This window comes from Gymnogyps californianus, chromosome 1 (assembly GCF_018139145.2).
Source record: "Gymnogyps californianus isolate 813 chromosome 1, ASM1813914v2, whole genome shotgun sequence".
Taxonomy (NCBI): Eukaryota; Metazoa; Chordata; class Aves; order Accipitriformes; family Cathartidae; genus Gymnogyps; species Gymnogyps californianus.
Window position 1 is genome coordinate 91,345,753 of NC_059471.1, and position 23,765 is coordinate 91,369,517.

A 23,765-nucleotide genomic window follows, 5' to 3' on the forward strand; every position below is an offset into this window, starting at 1 on the left:
CAGTGACATATATTGCCTCTTTAGGAATTGTAATTTAAAAATGCAAATGAGACAAATGCACAAAGGAAAGAAATTAATCAAGTAACACTGCCTAATATCAGTTGAGTCTCAGCCATTGACTCTTTTATTATAACAATAATTAATGCTGTCATCTACATTGCTTTGAGAATAAATAACAGTAAACAGTGTTATTATACATACAGACATACAGCTTAACCACTCTCCATGAAACAATACGGCATGCTGTACCAGACCTGTCCCATTGAGTAAAAAAGCTGATAATGTCTCTGCAAATTAGTAAGTGGGAGGTACCCAGGGCACCAAAATGCTACTGATTGCATGTAGAGCAAGTGGATGAACACCACAGCATGTGCCAGCATCCCGATAACCGGACCAATTGACATGACCTTTGGGAATTTAGTTTTAGCATGTAACAGCTTTTCTTCAGCCTGCAAACCCAGAAGCGTAAGAAAGGGTATGATGTACACCTGGGTTACATCCCATTATGGGGTTGAGATGTGAGCAGAGTTTGCAGTCAGAAAGGTCAGAAACCGTTCATGTAAGCTAGATGGGAAGTAGTCAAATGGAAAATCCTAAAATAAGTAAGTAGCAAACAAACAACTTCAAAAATACTAATGAAAGGTGTCCATTTGCAAACCAAGAATGCAATACTCCTGAGCAAAATGTTCCCACACTGGTCACCTATTCCATAACAGAACATTACTTTGGTCTCTCTGTAACACCCTCCTTCACTACTAATACGCCTATGGTTTCATTTTCAAGGGATGCAAGGCTGACCTCTACCACCTAACTTCTACTTCTCTGCCATAGTTACGTTTATTGCCTGTTAGGTGTATGCCTACACAGGATGCAATCACACGCTGTTAGAAAGATGACCTACTCTAGGTCTGACTACTAGCCAAGGTTGACAGAACCCAACCAATCCTATTTTCTGAAATGAGAAGTTTTATTATTCGGATCGTAGTTAGCTTGAAAACGACATCAGTGAATAAGCAACCTGTAAAGAAAGACCATATGTATTGTCTCACCGGATTCCAGTAGAAATCAAACAACTGATGTGTGCAATAGGCACATCTTACTAGCACAAACATGGAAAACAATGAGTTGAATATGAATAAAACTTCATATTAAATACACGGTTTCGTAGTTTGTAATAAAAACTATCATGGCAGAGAGGCGCAGTTTAGTCTCTTCAGGCAGCATTTCAGAAGGACAAATCAAAATACACAAACCAAAAAGGATAAAGTTTATCCACCTTGGTCATTCAGAGTTGGAAGCTCACAGTGCTGCACAAGAGCAGCCAGCCACAAGATCAACACAGCAGCTGCTGCCGAAAGCCCAGTGGAGGCTCAGAGGTACCTTCCAGCATTCTCCCACCTTGTGTCAAGCAACTTCGACATTTCTTCCATGTACTCCACAGAGAACTGCCCCCCCCATCCCTCCAAATTAAATGGAAAGCTGTCACCAGTGCACTGCAGTCTGCAAGAGTGAGAGTGTTTTTCACCCTCTTGTCTTGCCTTGGTGAATTAGGAGAGATAAACAGATGCACAGGGCAACATTTCTGACTGCACCCTGCTACTGCAATTGCTGTTCACAGTGACGCTAGTGCACCTTGAGGAGGCTCATACTGACATTACATGGGAAGGCTGGAGGAGGGGGACACTAACTGTATGGCACAACAGGCCAAGTTCTCCTAGGTCATCACTGTAAAGGTCAGAGTCATTTTCAGCTTAAAGGCAAAATACTATCATTCTGAGCTAAGCTGCCTGCCCTTAAATGTTCACTCTCAGAAGCTAATCTGAAAAAAATTAAGCAATCCCAGATGACTTTGATTCCTGCACTCCCTGTCTCTCCTCTCACCCAAAGGTCCTTGAACTCTCCAGGACAATGAAATAACACAAATTCTCATTTCAGTGATGCCCTGGAGCCATCATGAAGGATGAGAAAATTTGTAAGAGGGCTGTAAAAGAACATTGTAAAAAGGCAGATCTGCTGCATGGGAACTGCTTTTGGAAGGAAAAGCAGCTGGAGCGGTTCTTGATAATCCGAAGACTTTCAGAGGGAAGTTAGAAGAAAATGGGAGTGGTTCATAACGGTGTAAAGGCAAACCAGGGGATGTGTGTCAGCCTCTGAACCTTTGAGACTCACATATCACTGATTTTTACTACCTTTCCTATTTCAGCATTAATTTTTTCTCTATGTTCTTAATCTATATATTTTTTTTTAATTAATCTATACCAACATCTACTAGATAAATTAAATGATACAGCTAAGGTCACTGTTGCAACTACCTGTTGCCACTTTGACTTGGCCATTAAACAACAATTAAGTCATTTAATATTGATGGCTTATTACGTAACTTTAAGTAGCCATAACTTTCAATGAAGAATGAAAATTGCCCAACTTGAGTCAGGAATAGATGCTTCATTAAAACTGATAAAATTGCTATGTTGTTTACACAAGAGCAGTCCAGAGCAAGCTCTTTAGTATCTTAGAAGGAAAAGCTTCTGTTAAAAGAACAACCAGTTAGAAATTTCTGATACACATATTAAATTCCAAATCAAATACTTTACAGTTTACTAATATCTTTATAAATGGCCATGTTTCAACAAATGAGCTCAAAGAGAATTTGAGAATACTTCCTTCATGGGCAGGTTATTTTATAATTTCTTCCTGTGGGTTATTTCTGCTTTCTCTGATGCAGTCCCTATTGAAGACAGGATACATGACTTCCCAGACCAACAATCTGATCAGGTACAAGTGTACGCAGCATGTTCCTACCTTCTTTTATTAGTACCAAATAATGGTCCCAAGTAATTCAGCTTCATTTGATAAACACCCAAACCTCTAAAGACAGAAAGCTGAGGCCAATAAATTTCAAACTTGGAATTCATCTATTTTAGAAAAATGTAATGCAGCAATTTGTAGGTGTGTGAACTGGATATGTGAAGAATAAAACTAATATTACTTCTTTTTTTTTTAACGGAATTTTCTCTTGTGCCTCAAAGACATAGGCAGGTGAGGAACATTACCTTGTGCTAGGTTGCATCTTCCTCATTCACTTAAAATTAAGCTTTCAGTAATTTGTAAGAATTTAAATTAGACATAAGGATCCCCTAGCAAATTATGATAAACTGGCACCAATTAAAGTGTGGTAAATTTATGGAAAGGCAACACATCAGTCAGTACCTGGGATGTATATAGAGCTACATCACATAGCTCAATTATTCCCTACAGGCTAAGTGTAGGAGTTGGAAAATGGAAATGAAAACTCTTGACAGCATTGATGTGCTTGGTCTCACTTTTTTGCATTTATCTGGGTTGCAGACTCCATGTTTTCTACTGGATTTTTAAAATGCATACATACTAAGCTCTTTAGTAGCTTCTTCATATGAATGAGAAGCAAAATTTGGATCCTAATGTGGGAAAAATAATAGGATCTAATGAGTATGCAATACAAAGTCAACTTTAATAATATCTTCTCAGATAAAATATTACCGAACAGTCTGAAAAGACTTCAAACATCCCATTATTACCGTTTTGACCTGAGGCAAAGCAAAGCACTGAAAATACATCAAGGGTTCTGTTCAAGACCGAACCAGTTATGCTTGTATTATGCAATTGGTATGAGAGTTAGGCAATGACGAATATACCCAATTCAAAAATAAAATAAATTGGTAGGTTATTCAGTAGCACTTCTATCAAAGCTTCACCCCATGTGGCAGTGCACAAAGCATCACCTTGTCTAATCTGTTTTGTACACATATATGAACCTAAGTTTACTAATAAAAATACACATTATGCATCCTTTGCTAAAGTGAGCATCGCTTCCATGTAAATGAGCATTTGGTCTCAACCCCAAAAGAAATAAAAGTAGCCAGAAAGAGGACTGCCCTTTTGGACATTCCTTGCTCCTGAAAAGGAAAACAGCAGGATTTTATAAGAAAAAGAAACAAAATCTGCCTAAACATGTTCCTTCTTTACGCAGTAAGAAATAAGGATATCTTAAACTCTTGACATTTGGGTGATACTCATAGTGATAAAACTCAGTTAAATTAAATGCAAACTGACTTCAGCAGTCACACATCTTTTGAACTGTTGACTTGAATCCATCAAGACACTTTTCTCCCTTATATGTAGTTACCTCTCCACTTCTTGATATTCAAGAGTACTCTAGCTGAAACAGGGAAATACCAGAAGAAAAGCAGTTGCAACAGGACTTTAGGTCTGACCAACAACAGTATCAGAAATATCATGCAATCTCTGGATCAAAGGTGGCCGCAGAATCAGAGTGCGGTTCAATTAACAGGCAACTGTTTGAAGATCTACCTGTATTAAAGGGATGTCTGCATGTGCAATTACTATTTGTCCTGAATCTTTTAAACCACTCACTTTAAGAGTGGAAATATAAAGGAGACAAACAGGGCAATACGTTATAATTAAATGGCAAGTCAATACTTGTCTGCTTTTGCATTTGGTTAGCCTGGACTTGCACATCTTATATCCTTTTTGACATACAGAGCTGTATTCTGGTTAATTTTTGAACAAATCGCTGCCACAGTGCTAATACTATAAGGAAAAAAAAAATCTTCATACTGTTTCATTCCATTTTATCATATCACTTTTCTAAAATATTTTTGGTATGCCTTTAACTGCAGGGCACCGTAGAGATACCTGAGTTAGCTTGAAATAGATTATGCTGGCATAATTAGACTGTTTTCAGCAGCTAAACTAGAGTTTAGCAGGAGATAATTTAAGCTATTTTTCACCATGGTAAATAAGCCTGCACTGGATGCTAGACTTCACTGCCCTAGTGCTCAAGCTGGTTCATTTAAAGCTGGTTTATGTATGTGTGCTGTACAGACATAAACTCCTTATTGAATGCAGCATATTCACTGATATTTCTTTTAGAGAAATAGCTTAATTTTTATTATACTCTCTATTATTTATTAACACAACCATTAAAAGCAAAGAGTTAGCTATTAAATGGGCTGCCAAGCAGCCTATACTAGAACATGGATTGACCTATTTTATCTTATAATGTGCTTCTGTTAATAAAATCCAAAGCTGCTAAAGAATAAAAAAACCCCTCCACCAGAAAGGCACATCTGAAGTCATAATAAGCATGCAATTTGGGTATTCAAAATGACATCATGACAGCTGCCATGCCTTCCAAGTATTGAAAGTGCTTTAAAAATAAAGCAGTGGTAATGCAGTTTGGCAAATTGCTTCAATTGGCTTCCTACCATCCAAAAGTCAACATTAACAGCAGCTTCGTTTGATTTTTTCATCTGCCTTTTGTAAAGTAGATTAGACAGTGAAAAGATTCAGGATTTTTTTTTTTTTTTTTAATTTCTGTCCCAGTCTTTCAGTAAGAGTTTGCAACAATGCACCCAAATTACTTCGTAAACCCAGCGCACATTCCAAACGTGCTGATTGAAATATTATTTTTTCCACTGCATGTTTGAAATGTGTTATTATGCCTTATATATTTCCCTTGCAGAAAATTTTAACCTTGATAAAAGCACTGCCTCTCACTTTCACTTAATTTTGGTTTTTACTACTTCTGGAAATCTTTGCCTTCAAAATTAATTTGATTGGGAAAAAAACAAACAACTGGTAGAGGTGTCTTACCTAAAGACTGGTAAAGCTCAGTCATCTTGGGATGATCCCAGCAGGTCGTTTGCGTCTCATGGCTACAATACAAAACACGAAAGTTAGTAAAGTAAAATTGCTCTCTCCATCGCACAGTGAGTGATCCAGGCTGCACAGCGGAGCAGGGTGCCAGACCACCGCCCGCAGCCTGAGCTGCTCTGGCAGGGGGTCTCAGCAGCGGTAGCCATGTCTTCTTTCAACGTGAGGCGTTAACTCGGAGCGCTTTATTTAGGCATGGGCTCAAGAAACAAAATTAAAAGTAGTGCTACTATTAAAAAGACAGCAAGTATTCAGATATGCCATAATGTTTTGAAGAATTTGTAAGCACACCAATCAATTCTTAAAAACTCATTGTTTTGTACGGATTGTTCTCTGGTTCCTCCAAACTAGAGGAGAGACATTTCAAAGGGCTTAGTTCTTAAAGCGTTTATGGAAATTCTGACCAGATACTGAGATCCGTGGTATTTTTGACCTGCTTTCCCCCACATGCTCTTTCCATGCTTTCCCATGTGGCAGATAAGAGCTACCCAATGCAGCGGCTGCAATCCTTCTTTTTGGTCCAAACATCTGCACTAAAATCCCCATGCAACAGCCCACTGATCCACCACCAGCTTACACCGCTTTTCAGACCAATGTGTTGCATCCCCCGTATTGATGGTCTCTTTTAGCAAAGACTATTGCTGCTCCTCTTGTTGCCTGGGACTCCCAGGCCCTTTCCCTTGCCCTGGAGGTCCCTGTGCAGTGTCAGGCGGCAGAGCTGTTGGGAAGCCAGGGAAAAGCTAAAGCGGGGTTATGAAACGCTGCAGTATGACTAGAATGTAAATTGGACAGTCTGCATTGAGGCTAGCAGTCTTCAGCTTTGCAACACAACGTGTTGCCAAAAGACATGCAGTGTGAGAAAGCCAACAAAATAAAGTGTTAGCGGGTGTAGTAGCAACTCATGTCTCCTAAGGTTACACATTTTATCTTTTTTTTTTTAATGACAGCATAGCTAACGTGATCATGTTTCCATTAACGTAGAAAACTTGAAAGAAAATTCTCTTTATCTATCCTGTAGCCAATAAAGTCCTGTTCATACAGAATTCAGCTACATTAAAATACAACCGTGAGTATTCATAAAAAAGAATTCTGGAAAGCTTATGTAGCACACGGTTGCTAGCAATCACATTTGCAATTTCTGTACTTAAAAAGCAGACATCCCAGTTCCAACACGCACACATCATTTGGGAGAAAATATGCAGGAGAGCAGGACCTGATCCACAGCGCTGCGGAGCTCCTGGAGCACACACCCTCCAGCTCCAAGAGACTAAACCACAACCCAGCCAGTGGGTTGAACGCACCTGTACAACCAACTGTGCGCTGGAAGACAGATAGGATGAGGTTGTTTTAGAGAACAAACGGTCCTGGAGTTCTCTTTTTGAGGCAGCAACGTTCCCAAGTACACCTTTACCCTTTATAGTCTAAGAAGGGATAAAATTTTCAATGAATCACTTCAAAACCACCCCTACTGAAGGAAAAAAGAAGATCGTGACATGTTTGCTTAGTATGATTTAATTTTGGTCTTAAAAGACAGGCTATTTATGTGATCCACTGAATACTTTACTGGCCCAGTAACCTCTATATATTCAGTAGCTTACTATATATAGTATTTCCAGATTTTGCTCTGTAACTGCAAGAAAGAATGAGAGGGATCACAAGCACTAAGCATAAGGAAAAAATGCTGCCATAGCACTGCCCTAGTTGAGCACAGGCTTTTAAACAAGCACTGTCTCATCAACCTCAGCATCCCCTCCCCTTCCTAATTCCTGCGGTGGCTGAAGGCAGTGAAAGAGGGAGGAGGACACTAGAAGAGCAAAAGCAGTCTTGTTGTTTGCTCCGGTAAAAAATGAGTCCTGCGAAGGGAGGTGGCTGCCATCACATTCAGAATCTCAGCTTGGTCTGTTTTTTTTAAATGCAGAAACTGGGTAGTTTCAAGTGAAAACGTGCACATCTGAGCCACCTGCACCTGAGCTCCTGTGTTTCCTACCATGCTTGGTATGGGTAGGTTCTGCAGAGAGAATGTAGCTCCAGCAGCTTTTACCATACCCAGGTATAAAGTGCATTTTTGAAGAAAAACAGAAACAGTTTCGTTTACACATTGAGTCCCTAAAAACTTGGCTACCTGAAGCCTCTGCTTATACAACAGCAGCCCAAAGGAAAAGAGGAAGGGAGCGTACTCATCGCAGAAGAACCCTGTAGCCAGAGATGTCACGATTCAGGTGAATGGACTGCAGACCCAAATAAACATTCAAACCCACAGACCTGGGACTGCAGTTTGTTCACACCCAATGTCAGTCCCAGATCAACAGTTACCCAGGCGTGACCCTGGCCACCTTGGCTTGCTTACCCACGGACAGGTAGCCCCAGAAGTGGGGGATATTTGAATAGCAACTGTACCATGGTTTGTATGCCAAATCATGTAGTAAAAATGAGAAAAAGAACTTATGCACACAGTTACAAGAAACCTCTGAAAATAATCTGCCTGACTTTCCCCATGAAATTAGTTTGGCAGCCCCAGATTGTTTTATGGATAAACTAGACCACTTCAGACTCCACAGCTGTTAACCTGGTAGCCTTCAAAGGCACTAATTCCCCATTAAAATATTTAAAAGCCAGCAGATATCTGGGAAAGGTGTATCTATACAGGAATATGGAATCCCAGGCCTGTGTTGAATAGAAGGATCCACACAAAAGGATCATCTTAGATCTGGAAAACTATTATGGTTAATCACTAAGTACCACTACATGGGTAATTTATTGATTTTTTTAATTTTCATTTTTTATGGTAAGGCCTAACCATGTATCAGTGAATTTAGTGTGTATGGTTTAAGCTTATGGCATTTGCTAATCTTCCTGAAAATACATAATTGATTTTCCTAAGATCTTGTAAATAAAATTTCCATTGCCAAAGAAACATTGGACTCCAACTGTTTTCAGGTATTTTTAATACCAGTTACCCCAAACCACTACTCAGTGTGCTTTTCTTTCATGGTATAAGATTAATTCCCTCGGAGATGTACATATTGTAAGGAATGATTTTATTTGCTTCATCCGAAAGTGACAAAGACTGAACTTGCACAGCAGGTGCATTTCCCCTCTGCTTTATTTATAAACTTAGTCGCAACTTAGAGGAAATACCCCTTCCTTTAGGCTATCAAAGTCAAGTCAGTAGAGAGCCTAACTCTCGCCTCTGCCACCCTCCCAGCAGTGACTACCCATGGGGCAGAGTGCCCTGCACCCAGGTACGGCCACCCTCGGCAATTCAGCAGAGATCACTCAACCTCGTACCCTGTACCAGACCCACCCAGCGACGGAGCGGCGAGCCGTCGGTACACCTCTGCGCTCTTGCAAGAAAAAGCAAGGGTTTTAAAGGGAACTGAACCTTGATCGCTGTGATTTCTGTAGAGATTGAGTGCCCGTACCGAGCCAGGGCAGATTTTGCTGGTACTTTACATGCAGAACACAAGAAGGCTGCAGCTATTTCGCTCCAGCTAAAAGGCATTTGCCTCTCAACTGAACATTTTCAGCTCAGAAAGTTATCGACGATTCTACACACAAGGGCAGCTCCAGGAAAGGTTTGATTTCATCGAGGCTATTCTTCATAAGCCTCTTTGCCATTTTCAAAGGCCATTTAATTGTGAGCTTTGGGGTTGGACCGGTGGGGGAGGATTTGTGTGTATGCCCTTATTGTGAACACTGTCTGAAGTGAAATGCCAGCTCAGCAGTTTCAGGCAGCTTCAACCACACTTGGGAATGCTGTAGCATCCTTAATAGATCTGCAGCAAAGCGCTTGCCAGAGTTTCAAACTCTGGTGAACAAGGCCCTTTACAGCTTGCAAGTCAGAAAGACATGAAAAGTGTAGTGCAAGTCCTCTTGACTAGCAGCAGCTAAAGCAGGGTGCGAATATGTGCAGAAGTAAGTACTCAAGATGCTTTTCCAACGAACCACCAACATAGAAAGGCATTAATGCACACAGCCAGTAGTTTTGCAATATTGCACATGCTCAGGGGATACATTTTTCAATTTGGCTCTACATTTAGGTCAACTAAATTGATCACTAGCTTTTAAATCATGGACTTTCTGCAATAAATAAAAATATAAGTGGGCTCACGTGGCGTATTTTCCTCTTTCTCACCTGACTTAAGCTGCAAAGGTGGAAAGGAAATTAAAACCAGGCCTAAAAAGGAGAAGAGCAGCAATGGATAATGGTGACACCTAGGTGCTGGTGTGACTGGCATGCTATATACACTGATAATTCAGTGGGATGAAAGCATAATCTTCACTTAATACACCCTTTGGGAACCGCAGGACCACTTCATTAAAGGATGATTATATTATATTAGCAAGGATAATTTTTATGTGGGGAATTCTGTCACACTATGCCTGTGTGAACTCCTCTGTTCCTGCCAACAGCAGAGAGACTTGTCTCTCATCGCTGTTGGCAAAGCCAATAACACACATGACTGAAAACCTGAAATCAAGAGATGATATCCTAACTGACACACTAGCTGAATTACAGTTCCCTCATCATAATGTGATCAGTTTGGACAAAATACAGTTATTTTACCTTCCTTCCTTTCATATTACTTCTGAGCAACACCAGCAGCAGGAGGAGAGGAAAGCAATGCTCCCTGCCCCCCCCCAAATTCCCATACAAATTCCCCCCCAAACATTCCTGCACAAGCCACACCAAAACATTCGCAAATCTTTTAACTGTTTTTGATTGCCCTCCTTCTCCCCCCTTTTTTTTTTAAATATATATCTAGGATTCAGTCTCATGTGTATTCACTGCTCAGCTCCAGAGTCTAGAATTTTAGGTTGCAACTGCAGAGTCCTTTTTAAACTCTTACATCCCTCTTCATTGGTGATACTAGAGCCAGTTCTGCTGCGCTCGTCCCCTCACCCTTCATTAGAAAATGCAACACGAACTAGATATACATGTGTGTAGATGTGCATAGAATAAGAAATTCTATCAGGTACCTATAAATAAATAGTTACATACACTTACGAAAAAGCCGAAATTAAAGTAATATTTTACAAAGCACTGAACTGATCCATTTTCAAACAACACAATTTACAATACCTTTCACCTTTTGGCTTTAAGATGAATAAAATGTTATTCCAACTACCTTATGACTGTTGTCAAAAAGCCAAAATAAACGCAACAGAGTTGTTTGGATTTTACTAAACTATCCTAAATGCAATTGAAATTGTATGAACAGACACTACCGCTCATTTAAAAGAAAAATGTTTTCAACAGTAGATGACAGTGATTGCAGGAAGACTTAATATTTGTCTTTTTACAGTCTTTCATTAATTCCTCAGATAAAACAAGTTACTGCTATGGAAAGTATTAGCAATGTAAAAAGGTGGCACTCCTTTGTGCTTTACAAAGGACTACTGTTTTCATTTGTAAATCTAGAGACTACTGATCTGTGCAGAGATTATTTCTGTTTAAGCCAAGGATCAGCATCTTTTCAGCAGGAATTTGACTTTAGCGTGTTTTATTGGCTTTTGCGAGATTTATCAGACTGCTGAAGGCAGGCACCAATACATAGTAAAGTTTCTTGCCGATACTGGAAATGAATAGTAGAAGAAGGGCAAATATCAACTGCCAAGTACTGAATAGTAACTCTTTTTTCTCCCCTTGATGTTAAACATTTATTTTGTACACTCTGTCACGGGCAAAGATTCCGGCTCAGTGGCTAAGGCTTGGTGAGCCTGCCCCCCAGCTGTTACTCTCCACTGACCTATTTGCTTTTCAAAGCCTATCCTCTCCACTTCTGCCAAAGCAATTTCACTGCAGGGTCTTGTCAAATCCAGGCTCAAACAGCGATGGCCTCAAACAATTCCTTAGTGCTAAAAGGTCAAAGATCCTACATATAACCGCGCTTCTTTTTCCTCAGCTCCGTACACATATGCCTGCAAAAACGACTTCTCAGCGCAACTTCAGCTTAAGATGAGGACAGGGGACACCGCTGGTGTCCCAGGCTGCAAGATGTTTTACAACAGCTATTAAAAGACAATATAATGTACCATATAACAACAAAAAATATAGCACTTATAATGCAGTAGCCCAGAGGGAATCCCCTCCCAGCTTCTTCTGCCTATTAACTTGAAAGATTATTTCCAAGCATGAAATTACTGGGAGAAGTAATACACCTCTAAGCACGTTTGTTTGCAGGAATTCTGTTAAAGTTCACGCCTGAACCAAGTTACAAGACACGCTCTCTGCTACACAGGTAACGTTTTACAGCACGGCGCTACCCCTTAAGACCTGAGGAATAACGCGAAGAGCCAGTTCCCACCCTTTCGGCGCTCCCCCGGCGCCCTCCGCACCTCCGGCACATCCACGACGTCCCGGCCCGACCTCAGGGTTTCCCCCCACCCACCCACACCTGCACAGGTACACCCACGCGCGTGTGACCGCACATCGCCATGTCCTACGTGTCCCAACCAGACACATGCGGCGCGAAACTACGGGCTCGTGAGAGGGAAAAGGCGCCGAATTAAATGCCGTTTCAAGTTCCCAGAAGAAATCAGGCAGCAAGTCGACCTTTTCAGCGTAATAAATGAAAGGTACGGCCGCTTCCCCCTGCGGTCTATGAAGAGGACGGCTACCCACGCTGCTCTCCCCCTTCACAGAGCGCGGGATCCTCACGGGCACCCGGCTGGAACACCCCGAGCCCCCCAGCCCGGCCCCCGCCGGCACCTGCCGGCCCGCGCATCCCCCTCACCCCTTGAGCTGCTCCCTCATGGCGGCGACTGCTCGGCGGCGCCGCGGAGACAGAGACAGCGCGGCCGCCCAGCCCCGCCGCCCAGCGCCACTGCGGCCGCCCCGCCGGGAGGGCGGGAGGGCGGGAGGGGGCGGTGCTCTCCCGCCCCGCCCCGCCCCGCCTCGCCCCGCCCCGCCCCGGCGGCGGTGCCGGCTCCGCGGGGAGCGCCCCGAACATCCATTCCGTTCCCCCTCTTCCACCCCTCCCCCCCCCCCCCCCCGCCATCAGTTCGGCTGCGGGGCGTGTGAGGGCATCTCGCCCCTTCCCTGCCTTCACCCGGGCCGTCGCATCTCTTCTGGCGGCGGCAGGCGGCGGCGGCTTGAGGAAGCCCTCGGAAGCCCTCGGGGTTTCCCTGGACTTTTTTTTGGGGGGGCGGGATTTCTTTGCCTTCCCCCGGGCCGGCCGGAGAGATGGGTGCGCTCAGGGGGTGGCAAAGCAGTTCGCTTTCAGCGGACTTGGGAAGAAAACTTAATTAAAATATGCACCGAAGCTGGGACGGATTTGAAATGGGCCTTAACGTGGGTTTTCGCTTCGCAGCTGTTAATTCCGGCGCTTAAAATGCCGAGTGGTTTATTTGTGAGTGACAGCAGGTAATGTCATTTCTGAGGGCTTGCCTTGGCCTCACTGGGAAGGACGAGCTTCTCCCCCGGAATTGTCAGAGCAGAAGAAATACTTCTGCTCACGCTGAGTAACTGTCGCAATGTTTCTTTGTATTAATTCCTACTTAATATTCAGTACACAAAGAAAAGCTAACAATCTCCTTTTAGTGTCACAAGCATTTCAAATCACTGCAGCCAGTCTCCTCTCACGCAAGTTTTACATCTACATCCTTTATTCATTAAAATAATGCTGCGTAGACAACCGAGTCCTTCACACAACTAAGTAGTTCTTCAAGCCTTACAGACTGTGCTTTTTTGGTAAAGCGACCCGAAAAGGGTGCCTTTCAAATGTACAAAAAACCTCCCTATTTTTACACTGGGAAGACGCACGCCTAGAAGCACAGAAAATTCATCTCACCCATAGTTTCTATACCACAGGAATATCCCATAGATTGCTTTCCCATTACATAGATGTCCGTAAGCACTGAACTTGGTGGTTTTCATCCTAAGTACCAGGATATTTAGGGCTCCCCTTAAGGCTCCAGGTAGCTGGGTTATCTGATTTTAGGAAAAGCTCAACAAGCAGTTCAAGGAAAGCCTGCGTGTTTTTTTCTAGAAGCATTAAAAGTGTAAGATGCTCAAGGTTCAACACCTCAGGCCCCCAAATGCAAATATAAAACCTAATGGAATTAAATGTTAAATTCTCATAGTTTCCAGACAGTTTAATTTGTTTTAAAAGGTCTAATTCACAGTTTTCAGTTACCTTGGATCTACAACACTACCCCAACATGGAACGAAAAAGAGGATTAATTTTTGTGTAAACATAAATCGCTACGTTAAAACTCATTAGACTCTGTGAGAATTTTCCATTTATTTCACTGGACCTGGTATTAGACCAATTGCTATTTCAGATATCTTAGTTTTGAGGTGAATGAACTGCCTGAAGACTCTCAATTGTGTTACATCACCAACCTCACCTTTTCCCATCTTTAGCTAAGTTTTAAAAAGTGAGAGATCTCTCTTTAAGTCTTTAAAACAGGATGTTTAGCGTATCACTCAGGAGGAACCTCACGGTCTGTTACAGGGAGAGAGCAGCTGCCCGTGTCATACAAAGGGACTCGGGGGAGCCGAAGCCTGCCATTTCACAGCAAAAGTCATTTGTTTTCCTTCAAGAAGTATCTAGTACTGATGCCCCCGATACACATTCCTTCCAGTTTTACTGTTTCTGGAGTTTCCTGGTCCGCCTTAACAGAAGCTTGATGCTGCTATTACCACGTTGGTCTTCTTTCCCATACAATAGTGCCAAGTAATAAGAATTTAAAAACCAGCCTGAATTTCTCATACTTTGCATAATCTTCTTTCTCCTTGAGTTACAAATAAAGCATTGTATTCAATTAGACTCACAGCAGGTGAAAACCCCAATTAGTGAATCCATTTTCTTGGTTTTTTTCCCCTACCTTACACCCACACACCACTCTTTTTTTTTTTTTTTTAACAATAAAGGGGAACTCTGAGTCATTCCTCAATTGAAAAGCAAATTAACCCTTTGATCTCCCAAATCAAACTATTACCCACTCAAGAACACCCAGGGGAAAACAAGAATGTTGAAGGATTAAGGGATTAAGGCCTATTGACTTCATAATTTGATTTAAAAAAAAAATCTATTTAATGTAGTTCTGATTGTCTCCAAATTCATAAAAGCTTTTAGCTGTTTTGATTGACCTCAAAATTATATTTTTGCTGTATAATGTATGCAAGTAATACCACTCTTATTCCAAATTACTTTTAAACTACCCATGATTTATTATGAAAATATACTTTGTTTGCAGTGTAAATGGTTACTGTCTTTGGCATTTGTAACTGAAGCCAATCTTCATGCCATACTTAATTTTAAACCATTTATTTGATAAAAGACAGTCTTCTTCCTGTAGAAAATAAAACAGGATTACAGAGTAAGCAGAATTTTAATTCCCTGGGGTGCTTTTCTTATCCAAGGGCTATTCAGTCAATTTGTGCACCTACACAGAGACCTTAATCAGAAGGAGAACAGTGTTTATTTCTTTTATACTGTAGGTTTGTCCTGGACTGTATCTAATCAAGGTATCTGTCTCTTCAACATTTAACAACACCAGGCGCTTAAGGGGAAATCACAGCCCCCTAATAAATGGGGGATAATAATTAGAGGCTGTCTTATTACCCCAAAACTCTTTCAGGAAAAAAAAAAATAAAAAGATTAAGTGGATTTGCAGGCAGTCTGACTGCATTGCTTGCTGTCCAAATGGTTACTGGAATCTGTGCATTTGAGAAACCTGATTTTTCGATTTTAATATGTTCTTCTCAGAATATTGTCCCTTTTCTATGGGGAAAGAGCCACAGAGATACACACATTAAAAATAATAATATGAACATAAAATAACTGATTCCTAAACAATATTGTTTGAGTATAAATCTTCATAAGTTTTATGTAGGAGATTAACATCACTACTCCATGTTACAGACAGATACGGAAACCCGAACGCAGAAATGGGTAGGGACTTGCCTAAAACCACTTAGTAGGGCAGACATTAAGTGTACAGGTTTGCTTGTAAGTTTAGCACTTTATAAGTTAGAAAACTAAAGAGACTTTAGTCTCTTTTACTAAAGTAAAACTTTCTTTAGTTTTACTGTCATTGAAAGTGAAGATGCAACATTTTCCTATTAACTAAGTCTTGCTTCCATAGTTCTGTCAAGTGTGTAGTCCTCCTTGTAAGTGTGGCTTTACTATTTCTCAGTTATCTGGGTAGTGGATTAGCAAGCGCTTGCCTTGCATGTAAGAAGATGTTGTGGTGCCCTGTGTCAGGCTGGCTAATCCGTTATGCTGTTTGAGTCTATTTTCTTTTTCTTGGTATAAATAAATACTAAGAATCACTTGGGGTGGCACGATGACACTTTCCTGGATCATCTGTGTTAAATATGCTCCAAGGGCTGACACTTCCAGGGTTTTTTCAGTATTTGTTGATAGCTCTCAGAAGAGCCAAGAAGGGAGTACTGTTTTGGATGCTGCTGGTCTGGGGCTTTTTTTGGCTGTTTGCACATTACCACTGGAAGCACATTATAATACTGTAAATGCAATGAAGAAAATAGTTTTGAAATTCTGCATTCATTTTCCCCAATATTGCACTGTAAATTAAAGACCTACTAAAACAGTCATAGCTCTGTATACTTATAATCAGTTATTTGCACCACGGAAGAGTTGGGGAAAGAGCATACCACTTTCTGTCCAGAGGGAAACCCAATCTGTGTCCTGTATGAAGGGAGATTAGCAGGTGCTGCCTCTTTCACAGGGCTCATTCTCTGCACTGTAAGGCAGCCGTGTAACTGGCAAGTGGAGCTCACAAGAATTTACCTGACACGTTTCACTGAGATGTTCTTGGAGTAGACAGAGTAGGAAGAGGAATCCTTATTATTTTCTTTTTTTTTTTTTAATAAAACTAATTCTGCAGTAAATATAACAGACCTCGCAGCAATTTAATGCACAGAATGGAAAGTATTGGTACACAGCACGTGTGACAGGAGTACATCTGTTCCTGCCGAATGCACAACAGCACAACCTCTGCGTTCCTTTGGGCTGTACTTGCTTTTACTACAGTAAAGACACTTGATTAAAACTGAAATCTTAGTCACCCTACGAGATGAGTATCATGGAGCCTCGGGAGCCGTCTGTGTGCCTTATGTCGCACTGCATTGCATGCTGTTGATAAAAGATGAATGAAAGGGTGCCTGTCATTTTGGATATATTAGATATACATATGAATTTCTTCCTGTTGAAATCTTGGAAAGGCTAATTTGGAGAGGCTACATTTATTTTTTAAGCTGATAGTGACACTTTAGACACCCTGCAGTAGCAGAGTGTTTGTTCAGTCTCTACTGCCAGGTGTATGATCCTGAAACGAGGAGCAGAGTGAGACTAAGTAAGATTACATGCATCGCTGGATGCGGTGGATAGCACGTCCAGGTTCCACCAGCATTCTGAGCTCTTCAGGTAAGCACCTGTAAATACCAAAAGCTCTTTTCTCCCTTCCATACCAAACTACAAGAAATAAAGTAAATTAAGAAAGGAATAACCCCTACTCTTCTGGGATGGAGATGAACTGGAGTGTGAATAGTCTTAAGAATGGGAAGATAAAGATGCAAAATGCTGGCAAAATGCTAGATAACTAAAAGTATTAAAAAACCCTCTGAAGCCAGGCTTTTGGAAAGCTAACCAAAAAAAGTATTAAAAAAGAGTTAAAATCTACCAGCAGAAAACTTATCCCAAGCAAAACTGCTTGCTGATCTTTACAAGATACAAATAAGACTTGAAAAATAATAATTACACCATAGTAAATTCTTGGTTTGAGGAATCTATATCGGCAAAATGAATGGTTATCATTTCAGTGAGTAAGGCTGAGAAAAAATACAGACTACTAAGGATAAATTAAACAAAACAATGAAGGCAAACTCCATTTCTTACTTTTCTTTGCGTGCCCAGTTAGAAATAAATGACTGTTTTTCCTCCTGGGGGATTAAAATAAGCAGGATTTCATAAACTCTTTTGCTCACCGACTCTCTTTTCACCTCAAAATCTTTCTTTCCATGTGTAAAATTATGTGTCGCAAACACAAAAGCTAGCTTCCCAAATCATTAACTTCTCTACTGTTTCCTATCAATGTATAGATCTCAATAGCAAGAAACTCTGCATCTTGCAGTCCTGCTTCACTCAGGGCCCAGAAAACCTGACGCTAGCTACCGGTCACCACGCATTCCTGGTCCCTAACAAGCAGCCCTCTCTTCCAAAGGCTTCTACAGACGTTAAAGGAGAAGCATGCCTTCCTTTTTTACTAATTTACTTTTTGGTTGCATTCCATAATATATGTATTTTTGACGCTATCAAATCTTTTTATATGACTAATATCACACAAACAGAAAAGTTTTTCTTTCATTGAGGACATTTTTTCAAAATGTCCCTATGCAAATATTATCTAGAAGAGAAAATATTCATTTGGGAAAAAAAGCCACTTAGATCATGCTAGGAGATTATGTACTGGGATGTTCCAGAGGTAAGGCTGCACTTACTTAGGTAATAGAAGAGGACAATGAAATCTATTGCATTTTATGACAGCTATATGCAGACAAGTTCCCGATCAGACCACTAGCTAGGCAAACTTTGCACCTTTGAATTAATGCATTCATTTTTTGCTGTCTGTATTTTAGCAATGGATGCTTTGCTGTGTTCTTACAGAACTTGTAGTTTTTATTGCTTTAAAATACACTTTGAACCTGTCATAACTACCATATTGTTTCCTCAACGATTATAATATGCTATACAAAACATTATAATATATAATTCTAACAATAAGAGGCCCTGCCTATTTTTATGTACCCACTAGGCTTTTCCATCATCTTCCCAAACATGCCGAGGTTGCTGACCTTAGCAGATGTGGTAAGTTTGAGGTCTACTCCTAACCTTTTCCCTAGATTGGGCCATGCAGAGCCCTGGTGTGAGAAAGGGATGGTTCTTCCTCCCTAGTAAATCAAACTTGCATTGATTTAGTTCCAAAACCAGAGAGTCTTTAGCTTCTCCCAATACCCTGATGTAACATGAGCGAAGCGTAGTCTTCCTGCATAGCATGATTGCTTTGCTCTCCCTTCCTAAATGTCTTAGGGGGGGATCCAGAAATCAGAGGAAAGTGCAGCACTGCATTTGGGGAAGGAACCAGCCTAGAGAAGTTAATGGGAGGAGGGAGCAGCTACACCTAACTAGCCTTACCAGTAATTCCATCCAGGCTAACTCCTTCTTCTGATCCAGGTGACATTTCTCATGCTTTATTTGCATAGAAATGCAGCTTCAGGTTTAGGGTTGTGCAACTATTCCCAAACTGAGGTGAGAGTTGGTAACAGCAAGAAAAAAATTCTGGAAAGGAAAAGTTTCTCATCTGACATTTCCGAAATCAAAACTTTTTATTTCATTTCAAAACAATATTCTATGAAAAAAGTGTACTTTGATTTGGCTACAAAATGAGGCAATTGTTCATACAGCTCTGGCAGTGCCCTTTAATGGCAAGTGGCAATAGTCTCATCTTGTCCATGCCAAAGAGTGAAAATTAGTGTTTATATATACAGTCATTTGAAACAAATATAGGCACACAGATACCTACATTAACTAGTGCTTCCAGAGACAGATGAATCAGTATCAGCTACCATGGAGCCATGTCCTAGGGCACAGATATTATTTTATCCTAACTGGAACTAAATGTATGTTAGCACTCAAACACTTCAGTAAAGAGGGATACAAAGGAATTTTGAGGTAAGATAAAAATTATTTCTTAGCTAAGCGTAAGAAAAGGATTTCATTCAAGTCTCCTGTGGCAAGTTCAAGCATTTACACTTTGGCACATGCTTCACATAATTCCAGACAGATTCTGCTCCTTCCATTTACTTAACTGTAATATGGCTCTTCCTAACAAAGTAGACCTCCCAGCTTTTGCATTTAGGTATCTTTGTGTAGCTCCTTCTATCTCTGGCACAGTAGCTGGCAGTTAATTCAGGAAAGAATCCTGTGGATGCTAGCTGATAGAAAAAAAGTTTTGCTAAACTATATTGCACAGTTTAAACTTTATGTTTAACTAAGTCTAATAATGGGAATGCATTTAATAGAAGTCAATGTCTAGGTATACTTTCAGTATTTTATACGTTTGAATTGAGCCAAAACTCTCAAGGTACATCTCAACAAGGCTTCAAATAGCTTGCAATTCTACTGGCATACCTTCATTCAGTTCTCCGATCTATGTTATTAAACAGAAAATGGAATCTCTTAGGAAAGAATAAACCTGCAAAATGAAGATTCCCTTTCTAGCAACACAGTTGAATTCACTGTGAAAAACTTGCAATGAAAATCAGAGATGCCTTGTCTACACAAGTCAAAGAGCCTTGACATTTATGACCGAAGGTACACAGATGACTTTTAGGACCTACCATAGTCCATTATTAAATCAAGAACAATGGTGATTGTGTGGAGCTCAAAATCAGCCAAAATATTTTTTTTTCTTTCTATACTGAGCATTTTTCTACATTGAACTAATCAAACAATTTCCAAATTTGTATTTGGAACTATTTTCTTAATCTTAAAGATTCCTTTCCTTTTGAAATTCCTTTCAAAAGTGCAATCCTGAACAATCCACACAGTCCTAAAATATTAAGGATTTAAACATTGGTTATGGTCCATATTAACATTCTTAGACCCCTGCTGCTACATCTAACTCCCCTGAAAACATTATCAGAAATGTCAGCCTACAATTCTACCATATCAACATCTTCAGCTTTTTCTAAAATAGTCCAGACTTAAAGAGAAGATTCTTATTGCTAGGACTAAGGGGAGTTACGTATCTTTATCATCTCCCTCACCACATGACACAGAATACCAGATTATTTTAAAAGTTCAAAATACTTAATTCCATATTATCAGTCATAAGAAACATCACACAGTTTTTGTCATCTTCCTCTCAAGAAAAAAAAAGTATCAAATTCAGCCAAGATTTCTCTATATCACAGAGTACACTCCAAATGCAGAGCATGCACAGGATCCAAACCATTTGTTTATTTAACAGTGTCCACAGTCTGGAATGTTATGCTGGCATAAATTTAATAGACATAGATAACATATTACCTACTGTGTAGAAGATGATTTTCTGAGTGTTCTTAAAGTTAGAAAGAAGGATCACCTAAACTCACACCTCCTGTCTCAGAAGACATTACAACAGTTTGAGCATTCATCCCTAATTCCAAAATAACAAAATCAGTCTGTCATATTAAGAAAATATGGTGGTGTTTTAAATTATTATTTTTCTCTCGAGGTAAATAATTTTCCTTCAATTGCTATCAACAGCTCTGGCTCGTGGTTGCCAGCTTTAGAACCAAATGTCATTTTGCAAACCATTATCACCACTTCAGTTAATGTCTTTACACTAATACGCATTAGCCAAGGGAAAATAAAAAAAAAGACCTTCAACCTTATCTTTTAAATAAAACCTGGGTTAAGATATGTAGTGTCTAAATACTTTTGTACTTTAGTAATGAAACTTATTTTTGCTTATGGACATCATAATTTTTATCAGTATTTGGAAATGAATCTCTTGTTACTTTTCGATAGTTTTGTTGCTGCAGTTGCTCTTCATTCTCATTCTTAAAAATCTGCTGTCATTATTTCTCAAATTATTATCCTTCCACCCATGTCCCTCAATTTGTTCTGTTTTTAGGGTAACTAACGGAGCAAATAATTTATTAAGGATAAAAATAATTTTGCAAAGATTTGCAGAAGCTGACAGCCTAAGAATTTTGCCAAATAGAGCCCAAGCAGGGAGTGAAGGATTAGACTCCATCTAATCCACTGTTTTTATCAAATCAGTGTATTTAATACTGAACTAAAACCTTTGGAGAGTTTTATTTTTAGCAGCTTGCCATACTGAGCATTCATTTGGCTTTATTCTAAGAATTACAATTTAGAAATCAAAGAGAAGAAACATATTTCTTGTTCTTGAGTAAGGTATCATCATTAAAAGTCTTCCATTCCCCAAACAAATAAATATAATATTTTTTTAACTTTATGCCATATTATTATTCTTTTTCTGATAATTTTCGTAGTAAACATTACACTTCACTGAGGCTAGCTTTTATTTTAAAATTTTAAAAGGGATTATATGCAATGAAAATGATCATTTGGTGATGACTGCACTCTGTTGGATCAGAGATGAAGAAAGTGACTGGTTTTTATAGTTATTTCCATGTCAACATTGTACATGAAACTTGCTAGCAATTTGGACAAAACAAGGCCAGTGGGACTATGTCTATGCTGCCATTTAATTAAATGATTTAGTCTATGAAATAGCCAAGAGAGATCAACTCTCCAAATGTGACAATACTGTGGTTATTTGGACTTTCTAGTGGCACGTTATCTTACACCTACACTGCTATGTGTGTCTGCCCTGAGAATGATAGTCATCTCTTGGTCCAAATTTCACACAGTGACTCTTGTTCTTATTGCTGAGAGGTGGACCGCTCTGCAGCAGACTGGCCGTGGTACTCCTCTACTTCCCACTTAGTGCTCCTGTGGACCTAAGGCATGATTTTATTTACACTTTTTTTTTTATTTAAAAAATTTTTTTTTTTTTCATTTCAAATTGTCCGACCTAATGTGGGTCATTATTTTTAAGTAGTGGATTTTCTATCCAGAAAGCAACTGATTTGACAAAACCAAGTCACTACCAATGAAGAGCAGCCATATCATAATTTCTTTTAAAGTGTGCTGAATGCTTTATATGCAATTTCCAAAGTTTGCAGCAGTCAGATTTTCTAAGAAAAACAACTATTATTTCCATTCAAAAACTTTATAAGGTGGCACAATTTTTGACAGTTAACTAATTGAAGAAGCAGTTCCAATGCATATCAGCAGAGCAGCTGGCCTCCCATGGCATTTATTTCTTAAAGTTTTGTTATGTACAAAGGAATGGTTTAGGTAGCAATTTCTATAAGAAACTGGTAAAAGGTAGGACTTCGAAGAATACTCATCTGCTCTCTTGGACTCTTCTGTATTCACATACACTACAGCATCTTGCCAAGTTTGTAAACTGCAAAAGCATAGTGTGCAATGACAATGCTCTAACCCTTTTAGTGCATTGTATACTACATACTGAGCCGAATTTTACTTCCAAACAAAATTTTGGCTGCATTCCTTAGTGAGTACAGGTTGTTCTCGTATTGGCAGACTACCCCATTCTCTCACTTAAAACAATTTGATGGATTTTTAATTTCATGGGTTTGCTTGTTCCTAGGTGGGCACAGTTTATATAAATCAGTTCCAGCCACCAACTCCAACATTGAAAAAGACAGTTCTTCTTTTCTTAATTTAGGTCATTATGCTGAAATTATATTTTTCTCTACTTTGTCTTTTTGTGTAATTTACAATTAAGAGGATAATTTAAAATACCCTTTACAGAACAATTTAAGTGTCTATTCTATAGTTTTCCTCTTTCTAACTCAACATTTAATAAAGTGCTAATTTGACATTGCAGAATTTGGTGAGAAATTTAGCACTAGATTTCCGTGAGTACAAGATAAAGCACATTGTTGGAAAGAAATACCTATTCATAAGCAATGCAGGACTATTCTATGCTATTATTCTTATATATTGTGTAAATATTATTGGTTTCAATAATGCCTTTTTTATAGATATGGTTTGGTCTGATCCTCCCTGCCTTGAAACAATCAGACTGAATGCAAGTAAGTACAGGGAATTTGAATAGTAATATGAGTACTAAATTACTAAAAATACTGCAGCACCAACCTTAGATTGTTGTATATATGTAAAAGCATAATTGAGATTGCTATTTTTAAGGAACTCTTCAAGTTTATTTCATTGGTAAGATAAATTTTTGGTCTGTACTGGAGGAGTGAGGAGTACATGTAGAAACAAGGGAAACTTTAAGCCTAACTGCATTTTCTGTCAGCCAATATATTAACCTAAAAGGATCATTTGGTCAGTCTCTTACATGGTGTAAAGTAAAAAAAAAATTAGGAACAGCTACATCTTTTGCAGGCATAGGAATAGGACAAAGGTGGATAGGGAAGTGGTGGGTATACAGTATAATAACTTCCAGCTGGT

The 23,765-nt window shown here is 39.6% G+C and overlaps 1 protein-coding gene across 7 annotated transcripts in view; it reads right to left on the reverse strand.

Moving 5' to 3' along the window:
• Positions 1–23,765, reverse strand: part of DMD (dystrophin) — a 922,027-nt gene that overhangs the window by 74,454 nt on the left and 823,808 nt on the right. For 5 of the 7 annotated variants that reach the window (XM_050904456.1, XM_050904446.1, XM_050904459.1 and 2 more), the window contains exons 1-2: positions 12,453–12,506; positions 5,656–5,717 (exon numbers count right to left, since the gene is read on the reverse strand). In XM_050904456.1, coding sequence (XP_050760413.1) covers positions 5,656–5,717; positions 12,453–12,472 — 82 coding nt within the window. In that variant the 5' untranslated portion in view covers positions 12,473–12,506. Of the gene's footprint in view, positions 1–5,655; positions 5,718–12,452; positions 12,507–23,765 lie in introns of those variants that run through there. The other 2 variants (XM_050904429.1, XM_050904437.1) reach the window with 1 other exon arrangement.